At 42.2% G+C, this 17,585-nt stretch overlaps 3 protein-coding genes across 6 annotated transcripts; 2 read left to right on the top strand and 1 right to left on the bottom strand.

Moving 5' to 3' along the window:
* The first annotated feature begins 557 nt into the window (after nt 1–557).
* LOC133152418 (F-box/LRR-repeat protein 3-like) lies at nt 558–4,922 on the top strand. Its single transcript, XM_061275991.1, has 6 exons — nt 558–873; nt 1,456–1,651; nt 1,755–1,919; nt 2,000–2,122; nt 2,439–2,610; nt 2,801–4,922. The coding sequence occupies exons 2-6, from the start codon at nt 1,457–1,459 to the stop codon at nt 3,439–3,441; spliced, it is 1,296 nt and encodes a 431-aa protein (XP_061131975.1). The 5' UTR covers nt 558–873; nt 1,456; the 3' UTR covers nt 3,442–4,922.
* Nucleotides 4,923–5,317: 395 nt separating this feature from the next.
* LOC133152604 (LIM and senescent cell antigen-like-containing domain protein 1) lies at nt 5,318–10,478 on the top strand. Of its 2 annotated transcripts, none has more exons than XM_061276329.1 (10): nt 5,318–5,503; nt 6,408–6,564; nt 6,646–6,712; nt 7,481–7,601; nt 7,719–7,868; nt 7,937–8,087; nt 8,164–8,256; nt 8,322–8,370; nt 8,436–8,511; nt 8,648–9,126. In XM_061276329.1, exons 1-10 carry the CDS (start codon nt 5,475–5,477, stop codon nt 8,769–8,771), a joined length of 1,017 nt encoding a protein of 338 aa, XP_061132313.1. In that variant the 5' UTR covers nt 5,318–5,474; the 3' UTR covers nt 8,772–9,126. The 2 variants fall into 2 exon arrangements, with proteins under 2 accessions (XP_061132313.1, XP_061132312.1); XM_061276328.1 differs by lacking the exon at nt 8,648–9,126 and adding an exon at nt 10,007–10,478 and having other exon boundaries at nt 5,319–5,503.
* A 124-nt stretch (nt 10,479–10,602) lies between these two features.
* Nucleotides 10,603–17,053, bottom strand: nkpd1 (NTPase, KAP family P-loop domain containing 1). 3 transcript variants are annotated; one of them, XM_061276326.1, is made up of 7 exons: nt 16,693–17,053; nt 16,533–16,625; nt 15,743–15,808; nt 15,286–15,402; nt 13,040–13,368; nt 11,419–12,870; nt 10,603–11,240 (listed from the first exon to the last, which is right to left on the bottom strand). In XM_061276326.1, exons 3-7 carry the CDS (start codon nt 15,759–15,761, stop codon nt 10,977–10,979), a joined length of 2,181 nt encoding a protein of 726 aa, XP_061132310.1. In that variant the 5' UTR covers nt 15,762–15,808; nt 16,533–16,625; nt 16,693–17,053; the 3' UTR covers nt 10,603–10,976. The 3 variants fall into 3 exon arrangements, with proteins under 3 accessions (XP_061132310.1, XP_061132311.1, XP_061132309.1); XM_061276327.1 differs by lacking the exon at nt 16,533–16,625; XM_061276325.1 differs by lacking the exon at nt 16,693–17,053 and having other exon boundaries at nt 16,533–16,686.
* Between the last annotated feature and the right edge of the window lie 532 nt (nt 17,054–17,585).

Raw genomic sequence — 17,585 nt, 5'->3', positions numbered from 1 at the left:
TCAAGTGTTGCACTCTGTTTTGAAAATATATCATACTTTAAAGCAAAATATACAAACCCCTAAGAACATTTTCCATAGCTCTTTTGAGGAATCTTTTACGGTCTGGCATTGGTATTTTAGTTCCTGTGAGATTAGTGGATTTACATATTTACCCCAAAACAATTTGAAGTGTTTAAAGCTGGATCCACACTCCAAGAGTTGTCAGTATTTCTTTTGAAAGGCACAAACTATAGTATGTATATGTTGATTTCTTGTGATTTTTTTGTCATCATTCATGACCAGACTTTAAGTAATTGGGAATAAAAAAAAAAACGGTTGTATTTTGTGTTCTTTTATGTGCATCAGCAGTTTGTACCTCTGTCGCTTTGCAAATGGTCTACAATGGGGATGCGGTGTTCAATCTGCAAAACCATTACATTTAATAAATTCGAAACTAAACACTTGTTGGTCTGGACTCCATGAGCTGCACTTTTAAATTGCAAATTCAATTTTTAGATTAATCTGGAGGCGAATTTCTTTGAGTGATTTAGCGCCTCCTGTTGACCCTTGGCTGTAAGCGCAAGCAGGTCAAGCAAGTCGGTTGTCTGGCTTCGAGCTGCTTGCAAAACAAACGCCATCTTTAACCTGACTAACTACTGAAGCAGTCTTTCGGGACGAATCTGGGTTAACGGCTTTGGAGACGAAGCGGCGTCTGGAAATCTTCAATCCTCGCTGAAATTGACCAATCTTTCGATCGACGATTTATGGATCAATGTTTTTGAGAGGTCGGGGCAGCCCGAACGCAGTTTAGTTGTGTCGGACCTGGTTGACGCAGAGGGATAGCTTTTTTATTTATTTACTTTTTTAACAAACAGCTTACTTAGGCGAAATCAGGTAAATGGAAGATTTTTGAATACATATTTTACCCCTGAAACATCGTGTGACTCGATAATTTCATATGAATCCTTTTCCAGAATGCGCTTGCTAATCTTGGCTCAGCTACATGACATGCGAGTGAGCTAGCTAACTTGTTGTGTTTGCGTTGTAAGCAAACGACTGATGCAGTCATTTTGAGAAAAACTACATTGTGTGCTTTTTTGCACCGGAAACGCTTTTAACGACTTTAAGATAACGTGCTGTTTATGAATCGCTCATGAGACGCTCGTGTTTGTTGTGGCAAAAGGGAGGCGTGTCCACCCCCGCTATCATTAGCAGGTGTGGTTGCTATGCTAGCACTCAATATGTTAGCCTACCAAATATCATTATCCCCCAATCGCCCTTCAAAATAAAATATGAAAATCGTCGTGACAGAATAGAAGACAGAAAATCCATTTCTAGTAACGATTAATAATCTAATGTATACCAAGAATGTGTAAATAAGGTTTCAATCCATTACTTCAATGTTGTAATTATCTGATCAAGGATATTTTACGATTTTTTTACGATGACGACAGTCTACCTGTATGCACCCTCCAGGATGAAACGAGGCCTCCAGGGAACTAAACAGGAGGATGGGGGCGGCACCAGTAGCGGGACTCTCAAGCGATCTCATAAACAGAGGCGGGATGCAGAACTTGCCGAAGAAGTGGTCCACTGGGAATTGCTACCGCAAGAAGTCCTTCTCCACATTTTCCAGTATCTGCCTCTGCTGGATCGAGCCTACGCTTCTCAGGTACGCAAGTCCCCAGTCGTTCTTAACTTTTTCAGAGGATTCTTCCACTTTCCCGGACTTGCACCAGGACCTGATGTGATTTGCATCCGTTTATTGTATGCAGGTGTGCCGCGGCTGGAACCACGCTTTTCACATGCCCGAGCTGTGGCGATGCTTTGAGTTTGAGTTGAATCAGCCAGCTAGCAGCTACCTGAAGGCTACACACCCCGACCTCATTAAACAAATCATCAAAAGGCACGCCAACCACTTGCAATACGTCAGCTTCAAGGTACCCGACCGTCTATCAGGGGAGACGAGAGATGCCGTGCCGTCACGTCTCATGTTGGAGTCTGTCTTTTTTTGAAACAGGTGGACAGCAGCAGAGAATCGGCAGAAGCGGCATGCGACATCCTCTCTCAGCTTGTTAACTGCTCGCTGAAAACACTGGGCCTCATCTCCACTGCTCGGCCCAGCTTCATGGAGCTGCCTAAGGTCAGCTTCACTTTTCCAGATGTCACTCAGCATTGAGCTGAAATTGCATTTTTTCTTTTCCCCCCTGGCTCAGCTATGCCAGAGAAATCTACAGTTGTGCTCATTAGTTTACATAACTTGACCATGTTTAAGGTATGTAGGATTTTTTTAAGAAAGCACGAGCGATCGGGCCAATTTTCACCGTATTCAAATTCAACGATAAGGTATCGTTAAAGCGTAGCGAGAACAAAATAATGACATCGTCCACATTGTCTCACACTCTGCGTGACATTCACCACGCACATATACTAAGAAACTAAGACTTTTTTTTCCACAGTCTCACTTCATCTCAGCACTGACGGTGGTTTTCGTCAACTCCAAATCGTTGTCCTCCCTGAAGATCGACGACACGCCCGTCGACGACCCCTCCCTCAAAGTCCTGGTGGCCAATAACAGTGACACGCTGAAACTGCTGAAAATGAGCAGTTGTCCTCACGTGTCACCCGCAGGTACTGTCAACGAGAACAAATGAAGGGATGAGGCCTCGTGATGAATTGTCATTACCGTTGCATTGATCGACAACAATTGCTGCGCAAAGTTGCCGCGGCGATCCATCTTAGGCGAGATCAATTCCGTCGGGCCTGAACTCTGAACAAATTTAAAATGAAGTCAATTGTAAGTCGCCTTCTCCTCTCTCAGGCATCCTATGCGTGGCCGATCAGTGCCACGGTTTGAGAGAATTGGCTCTCAATTATCATTTGCTGAGCGACGAGCTCCTCATCGCCCTTTCCTCAGAGAAGCACGTTCACCTGGAGCACCTGCGCATCGACGTGGTGAGTGAGAATCCGGGCCAGCAGTTCCATACGATCAAGAAGAGCAGTTGGGACGCCATGGTGCGCCACTCGCCCAAATTCAACCTGGTCATGTACTTCTTCCTCTACGAGGACGAGTTCGGCCCCTTCTTCCGCGACGAGCTGCCCGTCACGCATCTGTATTTCGGCCGCTCGGTCAGTAAAGACGTGCTGGGTCGCGTCGGGCTCACCTGCCCGCGCCTGGTGGAGTTGGTGGTGTGCGCTAACGGGCTGCGGCCGCTGGACGAGGAGCTGATCCGCATCGCCCAACGCTGCACGCAGCTGTCGGCCATCGGCTTGGGGGAATGCGAAGTGTCCTGCAGCGCCTTTGTGGAGTTTGTCAAGATGTGTGGCGACAGACTGAGCCAGCTGTCAATCATGGAAGAAGTGCTGGTTCCCGATCACCGCTACGGGCTGGATGATATCCACTGGGAGGTGTCCAAGCATCTGGGTCGCGTTTGGTTCCCTGACATGATGCCCACCTGGTGAAGCCGTGTGAGATTTTTGGGAGAGAATATTCATTCTACTATGAGATCTATTAAGACACGGGGGCAAAATAATGAATCTAATCACGTGGACTCGAAAAGAAATCATGTCAAATGATTTTCAAGTTGTCCACGCCATTTGTATATATTTTCTATATATATTTATATCTATATTTAAATGTTTCCGTTTGGACAAAACATTCAGCACTTTGTTCTCGGAGCAACGTGCAGATTTGTCAAGTGGCGGTTTTAGGGATGACCTTTTCTGTGCAAATCACGGAAATGTCTGGAACGGAAGGGCACATTGTGGCGGTTGTATCATGGAGTCGTGTATTTATCGAATCGTAAAACCTGATATAACCTGATATAACCCTTCAAATTGGAACCAGTTAGACTTTTAATTTCGGCCATATACAGAGTGTCAACCTTTGGCGCCGCGTGAAGGAACGCTTAATCACTTTTGATAAGCGTTTACAAAGCACTTTGAGAGATATAAAAATAACACGTTGATGAGATTAAAATTTCAGAGTATGTTTAGGGGTGAACCAGACCTGGTGGTTGAATACTAGGTAACCAGTTCACAGATAATAGAACGGACGGCACTTAGCAATATACAGTGATCACACGTTTTGTTTTGTTTTTCTTTTCAGTATTATACATTTGAGATCGACACACACATGCAATGAACGATCACAATCCTTAGCTGTGTACACATGCATACATATTTGGCCATTTTCATTGGCGCCGTTTCATCTATTAATGAACTCTAGGTAGCTCCATTATGATGAATTCCAAATACTTAAGATGAAGGTCATTCTAAAGGGCACCCTGAACATATTGTATAGCCGTCCAACATGATTTGTGAATGGATGATGTTGGTTTAGTGTGAGCTTCAGAATCTTTGAAATGTTCCAGAACAGTCCTCAGAATGTACACGCTTGTATGAAACTGAGGGCCTTTAACAAAACTGTATATACTGCATCATCATGTGAGGTTGACGTGGAGATCATCTCTTTTGTACAACTCAAAAGTTATGTTGGGATTTTTGGCCAATCCAAGGAAAAATACGCAATTCAAATTCAACCACGGAAATCATCCTGAATCAGTGCTCCGATAACAAGATGACTCATGAAAATGTATTGCTTTAGTGAGATGTTTTCACGTTTCACTATTTTTCTTAGCGCTCGAGTGGGAACGTAACTGGATTAAGTCTTAAAATTCATGCAGCCTCTTTGTGGACTCACTGAAGGACATCAACCTTGGACCGGTCAATAATAGAACTCTTTAAATCATTGTGTTGAAACCGTCCATCCATTTTCTGTACCGCTTTGCCTGTTCAAGGTTGACAATCAGCCTTTGCAGTAATTTATTTGCAAATGTTCCCCAGTTGTGTCCATGACCTCGGCAGTGGACTCTGTTCTTTTTTTTCTTTTTTTTTTGCAATACATTATGTCTTAATAAATACATACCATTGGTGGATATAAATATTGTCACTGTATCTGTGTTAGTACAGCTAGAAAATCCATCCGCAAGGTATGTGCACTTGTGCATGAAAAGATGAAAATCTTTAAAAAAAAAGGTACTTTTACATACATTTAGTACGTACGGAAAACCTGCATATAATTAACACCCATTGAAATACATCTGAGAGTTAATTATAAGATTTTTTAATGAGTCAATTAATTTGTATACTTGATTTGCGAATAATTGGCCTCACTATCGGCTTTAATATTTTATAGGATTAATTATTGGAAAAGATGTTAATGTGGCATTTGCTTCAGATATCTCCCCAATAAAAGACGATCCTATTCTCAATATCTTTTAAAGTAGAACAATTCGAATCGGTTCGATTCGATGCGAATCAGGGCGGCGGCGAAGTATGTACTGTCTTGATCCAGCGGGCAAGTCTCTTCACGTGGCGTGACGCCAGGGGCAAGGCTTCGTCCCATCCCGGAAAAAAACGAAACAAAAACTAGTTCAGCGAGCAACACATCAGTTAACTAAATACGGTTCGATCATCTTGCATGTCAAGAGGTCATGCTGGGTGTGGCCGGAATGACGGGCAGGTGAGTGTTAACATAAACACCGTCAACATTGCTGCTAGCATTCACGGCGGCTAATTTAAGAGCTAGCGTGAGCTAAAGCTACACGTCACTTTGACGAGACGTGTATGATCTAGTAATAACGCTGGAATATGCTCACGATCTGTCAATTATGGACTGATTAGGAAAATAAATATACTCATCGTCAAAAGACGTTTTTTTTTATCTATTGTGCAAATATTAGCCAGTTAGCATGCTAATAAGTTATCTATACCCCAAAACTTTGGTTTGTGCAATTGAATATATATGGACGGGCAATAATAAAAGTGTAATTACACATACTAATGCGTCCGTGTCAGGACGCATTAGTACGTTTTTTTTTCGTTTTTTTTTAGTTTAGAGATGAGGCCACAGAAATTCAGCCACATAGCCCAGAGCTTTTCTTCCTCACCAAATTACACTACCGTTCAAAAGTTTGGGGTCACAAAATTGTTTGGGTGACCCCAAACTTTTGAACGGTAGTGTATATATTTATTTAGATAATTATTTATAGATTATATATACAATCTTCTGTGTAAAATATCTTATAATATATATGTATACTTATATTCATAGCTTATATATAATCTTATACAAATATAAGATATAATTTATAATATTTAATTCATAATATTTTATTATAATAATATTTACACAACCGTTCAAACGTTTGGAGTCACCCAAACAATTTTGTGACCCCAAACTTTTGAACGGTAGTGTATGTGATGTGATTATAAAGGTTTCCCCCTACTGTGATGCCAGAAACGTCCTAGTCGATCATATTGGAGTCCTGCAAGAAAAGCATTGAATCAGAAACATTCCTACTTTAATTGACTACTTTTTCCTTCCTGTTGTCTATTAATTACTACTTTCTTGTGTCATGCAACAGCATCGCCAATGCCCTGGCCAGTGCGGCCTGTGAACGATGCAAGAGTGGCTTTGCTCCCACTGAGAAGATTGTCAACAGCAATGGAGAGTTGTACCATGAACAATGCTTCGTGTGTGCCCAGTGTTTCCAGCAGTTTCCGGAGGGACTCTTCTATGAGGTAGTATTCCATTTCTCATCAGAAAGTGTGAATCCGTCCCTCAAAATGCTTTTTCCCCTTTGGATCTTTTTCGTTTTACAGTTTGAAGGCCGAAAATACTGCGAGCACGACTTCCAGATGCTCTTTGCTCCCTGCTGTCGTCAATGCGGTGAGTGTTTTACTCTACTGCAGTCATAATGAATAAGGCAAACAAGATGAGGCAGCTTGTTTGAGACGACTCCAAACAATTGATGACTAATACCGTTTTTTTCCATGTATAATGCGCCCCCATGTATAATACGCACCCTATAAATGGCATGTTGATGCTGGAGAAAAGCCTGTACCCATGTATAATACGCACCCAAATTTTGACTCCTACTTAAGTCGGTTAACGTAAAATTAGTTCAGAAAAAAGATCATCTTTGGGAACAACCGGATGTTATTCTGCCGGCCAGTATCACTGCGCATGCGCTAGCAAACTCGATAGCGAAGAAATGTTTCAGATTTGTGTAGGGTACATTGTGACAGCAAATGAGCAGGTGATCGAGCAAGCGTCTGATACGAGAGCATTGTGTTCGTATGGAGCGTGTTTGAAGTGAACAGCAGAGAAGAAAGCGCATCTGTAATGGCGGTCTTTGTACCATATCCGGATTTAAAAAAAAAAATATATATATATATATATTTTTTGTACCCATGTATAATGCGCACCCCAGATTTTAGGACAATAAATTAGTTAAATTTTGGGCATTATACATGGAAAAAAACGGTACTTGAACTTTCCTATATAAAAGTCATCATCAGTATTTTGCTGTTATAACTACGTACAGTTAGTTTTGTTCCTCTGATAACATTGTAATAAGCACAATCCGGTGAATTGCTCATCAAAACTGCCGGGAGAAGAAAAATTCCGTCTCAAGTCGATTGTGATCTCCTTCAGGTGAATTCATCATCGGTCGTGTCATAAAGGCCATGAACAACAGTTGGCACCCCGACTGCTTCTGCTGTGACATCTGCCAGTCTGTGTTGGCTGACGTGGGCTTTGTCAAAAATGCTGGCAGGTTTGCGCACCATCTTATTTTTAAAGCTCGTACGCCAGATGGCTTCATAGGAACATCTAAACTCCATAAGAAATACAAACAATAGCATGTCTCCAGTCAAGTTCTCAAAATGTGCAGGCACCTATGTCGCCCGTGCCATAATCGGGAGAAGGCTCGTGGTCTCGGCAAGTACATCTGCCAGAAGTGCCACGCCATCATTGAAGAGCAACCGCTGATCTTTAAGAATGACCCTTACCACCCGGACCACTTCAACTGCAACAATTGCGGGTCAGTACTCTCCGCTCATCTATCATGCCTGCTTGGATAGTCACAATACCGTCCTGTACTGTTCCCAGGAAGGAGCTGACAGCTGAAGCCCGGGAACTGAAAGGCGAACTTTTCTGCTTGCCGTGCCATGACAAGATGGGCGTGCCCATCTGCGGAGCGTGCAGGAGACCCATCGAGGGCCGTGTTGTCAACGCTATGGGCAAGCAGTGGCACGTTGAGGTGAGGGAGCCGGGCCGCTTGCGAGTCTGTCTTCGAATTCATCCCAGGAGCTCATTTGGAACTTTGGTGCTTGCAGCATTTTGTGTGCGCCAAGTGCGAGAAGCCGTTCCTTGGCCATCGCCATTATGAGAGGAAGGGCTTGGCTTACTGCGAAACGCATTACAACCAGGTTTGAGCAAAGCGCCCAACGTAAAAATCCAACCGCTCGTTAAATACCTGACTATTGTTTTCAAGCTTTTCGGTGATGTGTGTTACCACTGCAACCGTGTGATTGAGGGTGATGGTAAGTATCGATCATAGAAATCTTGGGGGGAAAAGAACAAATCTGAATATTTTTCTCCTCCACAGTCGTTTCGGCTCTCAACAAGGCCTGGTGTGTCAGTTGTTTCTCCTGCTCCACCTGCAACACAAAGCTCACCCTCAAGTAAGTGTTTGCGGTTACCAATAACCTTCAATTGCAGCCAGTTAACTTCCAGTACTCAACTTCCACTGTCCATCTTCTCACTCGTCCCTCCCGATTTCCTCTCTCAACTCTCTCCATGCTTCGTGTGCGCGGCCAGAGATAAGTTTGTCGAAATTGACCTGAAGCCCGTATGCAAGCACTGCTACGAGTGTTTTCCGGAGGAGTTGAAACGCCGACTGGCCCGGCGTGAGCGCAAGAAAAAACCTGCCGCTTCTCAGTAGAGATCTTAACCTTTGCACGTTGGTGCGGTTTCCGCCTTCCTCCATGTCGTGAATATGCATGACTCGTCATAATATGCATGCATACCTTTTTGGTTTTTTCTTTTTCAATGTCAGTTTTACCTTCGACAGTACAGCGAGACCCCACTACATGGCAGCAAAGTACTTAGTAAGAATCATAAAACGGCAATATCACACCTCTTTGGCATTTTGTAATTGGAAGAAAAAAAATGGCTTTCAAATGCACCTCCGTTCGGTCGATTTTGCATTTACCGTAAATTCCGGACTATAAACCGCACCGGACTATAAGCCGCACCAGCTAAAATTGGGGGAAATTTTAGTTTTTTTCTTATATAAGCCGCACCGGACTATAAACCGCACGTGCACACGCGTTTTTTTATAAAGAAAGACCGTTCACAGAAAGCCTTTTTAAAGTTTTTATAACATACTTTAACATGTCTTTCTCAACATTGCCTGTGACGAAGGGTTTAGAGCCCTTTGACGCAGGTCACCTAGCCTGCATTCCTACTAAAGCTCATAATAGTCACAAGCAACACAGCCAGAATAAGCAGCAGCCATAGTAGTGTTTCAAAATAGTATTTTTGTTGTTGTTGTTTTCTTCAAGATACCGCAGTGTATAAAAGTGATCAAGTCATCACAAAAATCATGAAAAAAATCCTTATATAAGCCGCACCTGACTATAAGCCGCAGGGTTCAAAATTTTGGAAAAAAGTCGCGGCTTATGGTCCGGAATTTACGGTATTTACAAATAGATTGCCCTAATCGCACACGCTGTCATTCATTCTCCAAGACTACAAATTTGGGGACCCTGCAGGATAATCTCAGTCTGATGTGTTGGAGCAGAAAGAGGCTATTGCAAATTGTGGATCACTTTACAGTACAGCAATGATAAAGGCAGGAAGTAATGCTGAAGCCTTTAAGAACTTTTTAAATGCCATGGCGGGGTGGTGCAAGGAGGAGAAGAGTCGGGCAAATTATTCCATCCTGCGGCGTTTTGCAACAGCATTGCCATGAAAATGGAGACCTGACAGCATCGATGAATAAAACATTTCAGGCAGATAATAATGGCTGTTGTAAAGGAGGTGGGGATTGCGTCATGTTTACCAAACGACTTAAGGCTGCTAAATGAACTTGTAGTGAGGTTGAGCCGTACTGACGCACGCGTTAACTGGAAAACAGACGCAGTCCTAACATGCTCTTCCTTCCTGTTTTTGCAGGAACAAATTTGTTGAGTTTGACATGAAGCCTGTTTGTAAAAAGTGCTACGAGAAGTTTCCCCTTGAGCTGAAGAAAAGGCTGAAGAAGCTGGCTGAAGCATTAGGACGCAAATAGGCAAGTTGGCCTGACAGGAACAAAATGGTTTTCGTCGTCATGGTTTATTTTATATTTTATAGTTAACACTTTAAAAAATATATAATGCTATACGTGTGTATAAAAAATATATCTGCTTTCCTAAAGTGACCTTACCCTGTATGTCCTTTTTCTCATGACCATCGAACAAGTAATTCATGTGTCCAATTTATACTTTTACTTGAAATGTGTGTCGTGTTGGGTCCAAGCCGCGTTTGGTCGCAATGCTCCGTTCCGTGATTATTATGAACAAGACGCATAGAGGATATTTAAAGCCATTTTTGATCAATCGTCTTTGTTTGCTTTCCCAAGTCCAATAAAAAAAAAAAGTAAACAGCATTTTGAAGTTGCCGGTCTTGTATCACTAACACGCTTAAATCTCGGAATATTCATGATTCAGCATACCGCTTGTACGGTTGGTGAGCAAAATTGTTCGGGAATGAGAAATGTGACAAAACTCTGCTAGTGTCAGCATCATTTATTACGGGCCGCTTTTTGTGCAGCATCGATTTATAGACTGTGTAATTTAGAAATATGCTGTATACACTTCATTTACATTTCACTGCCTCACACGAGTATTTGCTTTTGCCGTCAGTCTGTACAAATACACAACGTGGTCTTCGGTCTATAAAGCCCTCTACCTGTCACAGTTTGTATAAAAAAAAAAAAAAATTGCAAAATTTGTGCCTCATTGGTGAGACAAAGAGACGTTTGGCATGGAGTCTTAGAAATAAGGTGCCAAAACTAAATTGCTGCATATCAATAACACTTGGAATTGGGTGATCGAATTACTATTTTTCGATGAATATTTCTGGGATATCCATCTTGGATTCTTAGCTAATGAGGATTTGATAAGGAATGATGAGAGTCATGCAGGTGAAGTCTCGACAGGTGACTTGGAGGGTGCTGCACATTCTTGTTTTGCGCTTGAAGATGCAGTGGAAAACCCAGGAAGCGGAGTCGGAAGGTAGTCCATTCTCCAAAGGTCATGTCTAAGAGTTTTTTAATATCATCCGGGTCACCAAATACCAGCGACGAGCCAGTGATGTGATTGCTTTTTATGATTTCAGCATACTTTTGTGGATATTCCATCTTTTCCAGCTAGGAAGAAAAAGAATCACATGATGGTGCATTAGAGAGGTTAAAAAGTAAAAAGTATCATGTCGCTAAACAGCTTTACATTTTAATTTAATTGCTGTATAAGCCAAATGGCACAGAATACTTTGGTACAGATCCGAGTCGGACACTCCAAATGTGGTCCTGGGTTGCCGCTTCTTACCTCTTTACAAATATCCTCCGAGTCCATATTGATTAGAGATGTGATCGGCAAAGGCGCAGAGGTTCTGATCCAACCGGTATCTTTCAACCTGGATGTTCCTCGTATCATTGCCAACTCACTCTTAATCGACGGATTTAGGTTCACCGTGACCCGGTTGAGTGCCTTCAGATCCTTAATTGTGAAGCGAAAGTCTAACTTGAGGAATCTCTCAAACATCTCCGGGTCTCCGTCCTGGTCAAGTAGGTCTTCAATCTGAGAACGCATCACGTAAAGCTCGGCTCTGGACTCGGTGAAAACTTCCCATAAGCTTTTGGAATCGTCAACCTCGTTCTGATCGATATCGTCTCTCTGTCGGGCATCTTCCACACACTGGATAATCCAGCTGAGTCGGCAGGGCCACTGATTAGCCAGGACCACCCAGGCGGCTATGAGATCAGGTTGAGGGAGCTCTGTCTTTGAGGCTTTCATGATGATCACAGTCACTCGAATTGAGTTGATCACTCGCCGCATGGACATGGAGTCATCTAAGATATACTCATTTAACTTCGTCTCGGTGCTTTTAAGGATCCTCTTAACCCACCCTTCGACTTCCGCCTCGGTTATATCTGGTTGAACAGTTTTATCTATCAAGGGCATTGCCTCGTTTGTTTCCAAGATCACCACTGAAGATGAATTTGATAAAGAGTTTCTTTCAAAGCTTCCAGTTTGATGTTTATCTTCGATTATGCTCCCGTCCTTGAGAGTTTTTGAACCGCCGGCCAGGCTGTGAAATAAAGTGAGCTTTGAATCGTCGCAAAGGGGGGGCACGGTGAAGGCCAGAGTAACAATTCGCCGCAACAGCGCGTAAGCCCGGTCTTCTTTGCAAAAGCAGCCATCTGCGTAGTTGACCTTCTCCACGATAATGTCTGGGTCGACCGCCAGAATTGAAATGAACGGACTGTCTTCGTCCGATAGCAGAATGTCGATAGCATCTAAAACGGCAACAATTTTCGGCGGGGAGCAGCGGTCTAAATTGACGATCTTTAGAACCACTCTGATCCTTCTCCTCTCAAACACCTCCATGAACTCGACAAAACGAGAAAGGAGCCACATCTCTTTCCTGACTTGGTCCATGAAGCCCAGCTTGCTGCTGACCCGCTTGTTGTCCATGCCTCGCTTGATTTTGCGCTCCTGGTTGAAAATAAGGTTCTTGAGGATCCGGAAAGAAAACCTCAGCGCTTTGGCAGCTGGAACTCCAAAGGAAGCAAGGGCCAGGCCTTTTAGCACGCTACCGTGGCTCGTGGTTGTTCCGTTTACTTTCGCAGCAGGTTTGCCCATATGGTTGGGAAGTTCAAATGTCAAAAGGAATACTAGGATGATTAATGGCACCAACAGAGTGAGAAGGAGGAGAAACCACAGAGGGCAGCAACAAATTTTCTTGGACCTCCAGTGATTGGGACCAGCCACCACTATCTGATGAGATGAAACAAACACGGAAAGTGATTAATGGGTACGATGATTCAGTTAGTCAAGTTTGGCCGCTAGCTAGCATGCTACCCCACCGCTAAGGTGTTTGTGTTGTATTATGTGCAGGTTTGGGAATCTTTAGCTGCTACACAGAAGAAAAAAAAAAAAGTCAAACCTTCTTTTTGATTTCATCGTCGACATCATGTTGGGCCGCCCGATATAATACTAGCTGTAATTTCCCAAAATTGATTTGCATCGCTTGAAAGAGTCGGATGGCCAGACCGGCCCAGAGCAGGTCACTGCCTGCAAAGTGCCAGGCGCTGAAGTTTACAAAAATGAAACGGACATTTTGATGGTCCAGATTCTCTTTGGTCCAAATGGGCTTGTAGAATAGCAGGCGCCAAACTAGCGCTAACAGGCCAGAAAGTGAAGGTTGAATAGTGCGAGGCTGGAATTTTCCTTTGTAGTTCTCTTCGATCTTCAAAGCTTCTCGCGACAAGTACACTGGAGAGACAAAAACAGTGGTGGGAGCAAATTAACGTATTTTCCGGACTATAAGGCGCACCTAAAGACCTAAAATCTACTCAAAAGCCGACAGTGCGCCTTATAGTCCAGTGCGCCTTATATATGGACTAAATTCCTAAATTCAAACTGGCCCGAAGCATTGTGTCATGAAATCAAGCATAAGTGGCCTGCTGAAGACTATGAATCATGAATCAAAGAGACTATGGATCATTATTTTGTGATTATAAAGTCATTTGTTGCATCTGAAGTTGAAATTAAAATGGAGAATGATTTGATTTGGATTAAAAATCTGACATGATGCATTAATGGTGCGCCTTATAGTCCGGTGCGCCTTATATAAGGATTAAGTTTTAAAATGTGCCATTCATTGAAGGTGCGCCTTATAGTCCGGTGCGCTTTATAATCCGGAAAATACGGTAACTGGAGTAGAATCACATGGTCAGGAAAATTTCTTTTTTTGTTTTAATGCAGCTTGTCATTATCTCACTAAAATATATTAAATTCAATAATTTATCATTTGCAATGTGGACTCGCAAGAACACAGCATATTTTTTTTACTTTCCTTCAGTCAGGCCCAGAAAAGCTGACGCTATTTCTGCACGTTGACTAATGCCAGTTCCAGGTAAAGTATGACATGCTAGCCACATGTGGCCCGTTCACAGACTACGACCAGCATTTGCAATTTTTATCATGTCAACCAGTAAAATAGGTTCTGCATGCAAGCTTGTGGAAGGAACAAACAAAAGCGCCAACTTTTCAAAATGGTGCCCTTCTCCCTGTCCTTGCTTGAGGACATCTGAACCTGGTGGAGGGATGTTCCTTATATACCCAATTATGACGACACGCACCTGTTTGTAATTAACCTGTGGAAGGTTCCACACAGGAGTTTTCTGAGGGGGCGGGGCATTTTCCAGGCATTACATTCAAATTAGTAATATCAAGAAATATAAATCATCAGTATGTGGATTTGGATTTATGATTTGATGGTAATCGATTTGGACGGTTCAACTGCGTTTGAGGTTGCCATGGTGATATAAAGTTTGTTCCTACCTACTGAGACAAAGGAAAGCTTGCAAAATTGGATACATTATTAAAAAGATCATTAGGCCCACTGCACTCATTTGCTTCTGTCGCTAATCCTTTCTCATGAATAGAGAATATCTGTCTGCACGTCCATACATTCATCAATGTATTTTTCGAAGCCAACGCTGTGAATTATTATTTGATGGAGATCTAGCCAGAAGTCGACTGTTTGTTGTTCTTGTTCTGCAATTAATTGGCGTCTCTGCGGGGATCATGCAAAATAAGCCTTTCTCATCTGTTACCCTGAGAAGAAAAATGGAACTAAATGAAAAACTTGTTTGGAAAAAAACCTGCATGAAGATCATCTTACCGATCGTTTTAACTTATTTTTTTTTAATACATATTTCAAATGATCATAAATCATAACGAAACAGCTTCAGCTATGTTATTAAAGTTCATTTCAAGATTTTCATCTGAGCTGGTCTATTAAAAAAAAAAAAAAGCAAGACTCTCCCAAGTGAACTCAGGATAAACATTGTGTTTAATGATTATCTGCCATGACAAAGCTTGTGTTGGTGTGTGCCCGTGCATAAATGGCCTCCTACAGACACAGCGGGCAGGAACTTCTTGGTGCAGCTTATAAGTGATAAGATAAACATCCACAACAACATGCTGTCATCAAAGTTTACTGTTGTGTGGTCCGGCACAATTTGCAAATGGGCTTACACGGATAGCAATACATTTATTCAACTGAATAAACTCTAAATATTGGATTTAATAACGACAGTTGGACGACTGCAATTTATTTATCTGAAACACCGCGTAGGAATCAGCAGGATTCCGGAAGACAATAATGAGTGAGCGTATACATACCTTCCATTTTTCCAAGGATTCTTCCAATTCGACTCTGACAAGAAGAGTAAAGTCCGACAGTTGCCGGCGATGAAACTTTGGTTAAGGTCTTGGAAAGGGCGTATGCAAAAATGTCATCTGGAAACACATTTTAGAAAATAATAGCACAATTGTTTTTGGTATGTACATATTCACTTGACCGTTGATGTCACAAGCGCCCTGAAAGGTAACAATTGCTTGCCACTTATTTTCAAAAAATACTTGCAAATAAAAAAAGCAATTGGTTTCTGACATGCTTGAATAATGCATCATTCCGAACGACGTGCTTTTGCAATTTTTCAGATTCAGTGCGGCAGTTATTTGAACAAAGTCCAAAGTCTAACGGAATCATTAAGGCTCAATCCCGATAACCCCAATTGTCTCTCATCCCCCCCCCCCCAATATTTATGATTAAGCGGAAGAAATGGTTGTATCTTACCTTTGGTGGGAGGAGACATGATTACAGATCGGTGTTGTGTCCAATTTCAGAAAAGTTTCATTTGACCTATAAAATAGAAGCAGAGTCAGTTTCACCACAAATACCGTAATTTTCGGACTATAAGTCGCACCGGAGTATAAATCGCACCAGCCATAAAATGCCCCAAAAAGTGAAAAAAAAAACCATATATATGTATATAAGTCGCTCCTGAGTATAAGTCGCCCTCCCACCCAAACTATGAAAAAAAAACGCGACTTATAGTCCGAAAATTACGGTAATCAAGATATGTGTTTGAGCTTGTCCTGTGTGTGTCTCATTCCATTGTTTATAAACCTATTGCATGGACCTTCTCATGATGAGCATGCAAGTAAGATTAGTCAGATTTGTAAATCATTTGTCAATCCAGACAGCCTTGCTTACTTTTGCATCATCATATTGTGTAGGCACCTTGGAAAATCATTGTTTGCATGAAGGATGGGATGTTCATAGAGAGAGAAAGAGAACAAGATGTTTTGTTCGTGCTGGCTTCATTGACTCTGAAACAAATCTCCTCACAGATTCTTCTAGCTGTCTTTAATGATAGTGCAGCATTCATGAACTGTTCCTTGGTTTTATCTCCACGGAACTGCTTCCCTTGGTCAATAAGTTATTCAGCTTGCAGAAACCACTCCCGCTTTGTCGTTGACTCACTCACCAAAACATGCACGGAATGAAATAAACCGTTTCTTGAACTGCTTTCAGAAAGTTGGATTATTTCTGTGCAGACGTGTCCAAGATTAAATAGTTTTACCTTGAAAAGTTTCTGCTGTTCCCGCTCATGCCCACAAATCATGCAGTGATATATTCCGGTTTCCAACTGTGTGAACTGGCTGGACTTCGGAGTCTTAAAAAAAACCACGGATATGACAGCGTGTATGTCTGTGAAAGGAAGAAAAAAAAAAAAACTCCACCTGATCAGGAAGTCGTATTAGTCTGCTGGCCCGACACTTTCTCGGAAGTAAGGTCACTGATAAATTAGAATTTGAGCAGTCAGAGCATGTCCGTTTAAAGACTGGGATGAAAAAAGGTCTTTCTGGATACAGATGAAAAGTAGAAACATGGCTTGTGGCATTAAGCATCCAATCTTGGAGAAAAAAACAGAACAAATGAATGATTTTCTGTGGCTTGAGTGATTCATGATGTGAATTCCTTCAATGTAGCCCCCCGGGTTAAGAAAGGCTGGAATCTTCGGTGTAGCCTGAACATGCAAAGCAGCTCGGATGCCGAAGCGATCGTCGGTAATCAGCCTACGGCGTGATTTGTCATGACAGAACTGGTTAGTCAAGCTTTTAAAAACAAGCTGGATGCATAATTTCCCTTGGCATCATGACTGTTTTTTTCTTTTTTTTTTTCCTCCATTAGCGTTCTTCTACCATCTGCTGTCACATCATATCTTACAAACTAAACTTCTGGACATGCTAATGCTAAATGTTGGTTTGCATTGTGTGTAGCATTTACACTGCACTTGTCTTGTTTTATTCCTCTACTAACAAGCCCTTTGGTGTCCTGTTTGAACATTTTCCATTTTTAGTGGAGTGGAGCTGCTAAAAAGAAGCTTGATTAGGGTAATGTCGGATTAATGTTTAAAGTAACTGGCTTCCGGCTGACTCATCGTGGCCCAACTACCAGTACTGATTACAGAAGTGGTTAAATTAACATGATTATCATACAGAGTGAACTTGTGCACGAGTGTGTGTGTGTGTGTTCACTTTACTGAAAACGTACATTTTGGCCACAACCTAAGACACACCTACAGTACCGTTCAAAAGTTTGGGGTCACAAAATTGTTTGGGTGACCCCAAAC

This window comes from Syngnathus typhle, linkage group LG4, assembly GCF_033458585.1.
Source record: "Syngnathus typhle isolate RoL2023-S1 ecotype Sweden linkage group LG4, RoL_Styp_1.0, whole genome shotgun sequence".
Classification (NCBI taxonomy): domain Eukaryota; kingdom Metazoa; phylum Chordata; class Actinopteri; order Syngnathiformes; family Syngnathidae; genus Syngnathus; species Syngnathus typhle.
Note: the sequence above shows the minus strand (reverse complement) of the source record. Positions and strands in the feature narration are given on the sequence as shown.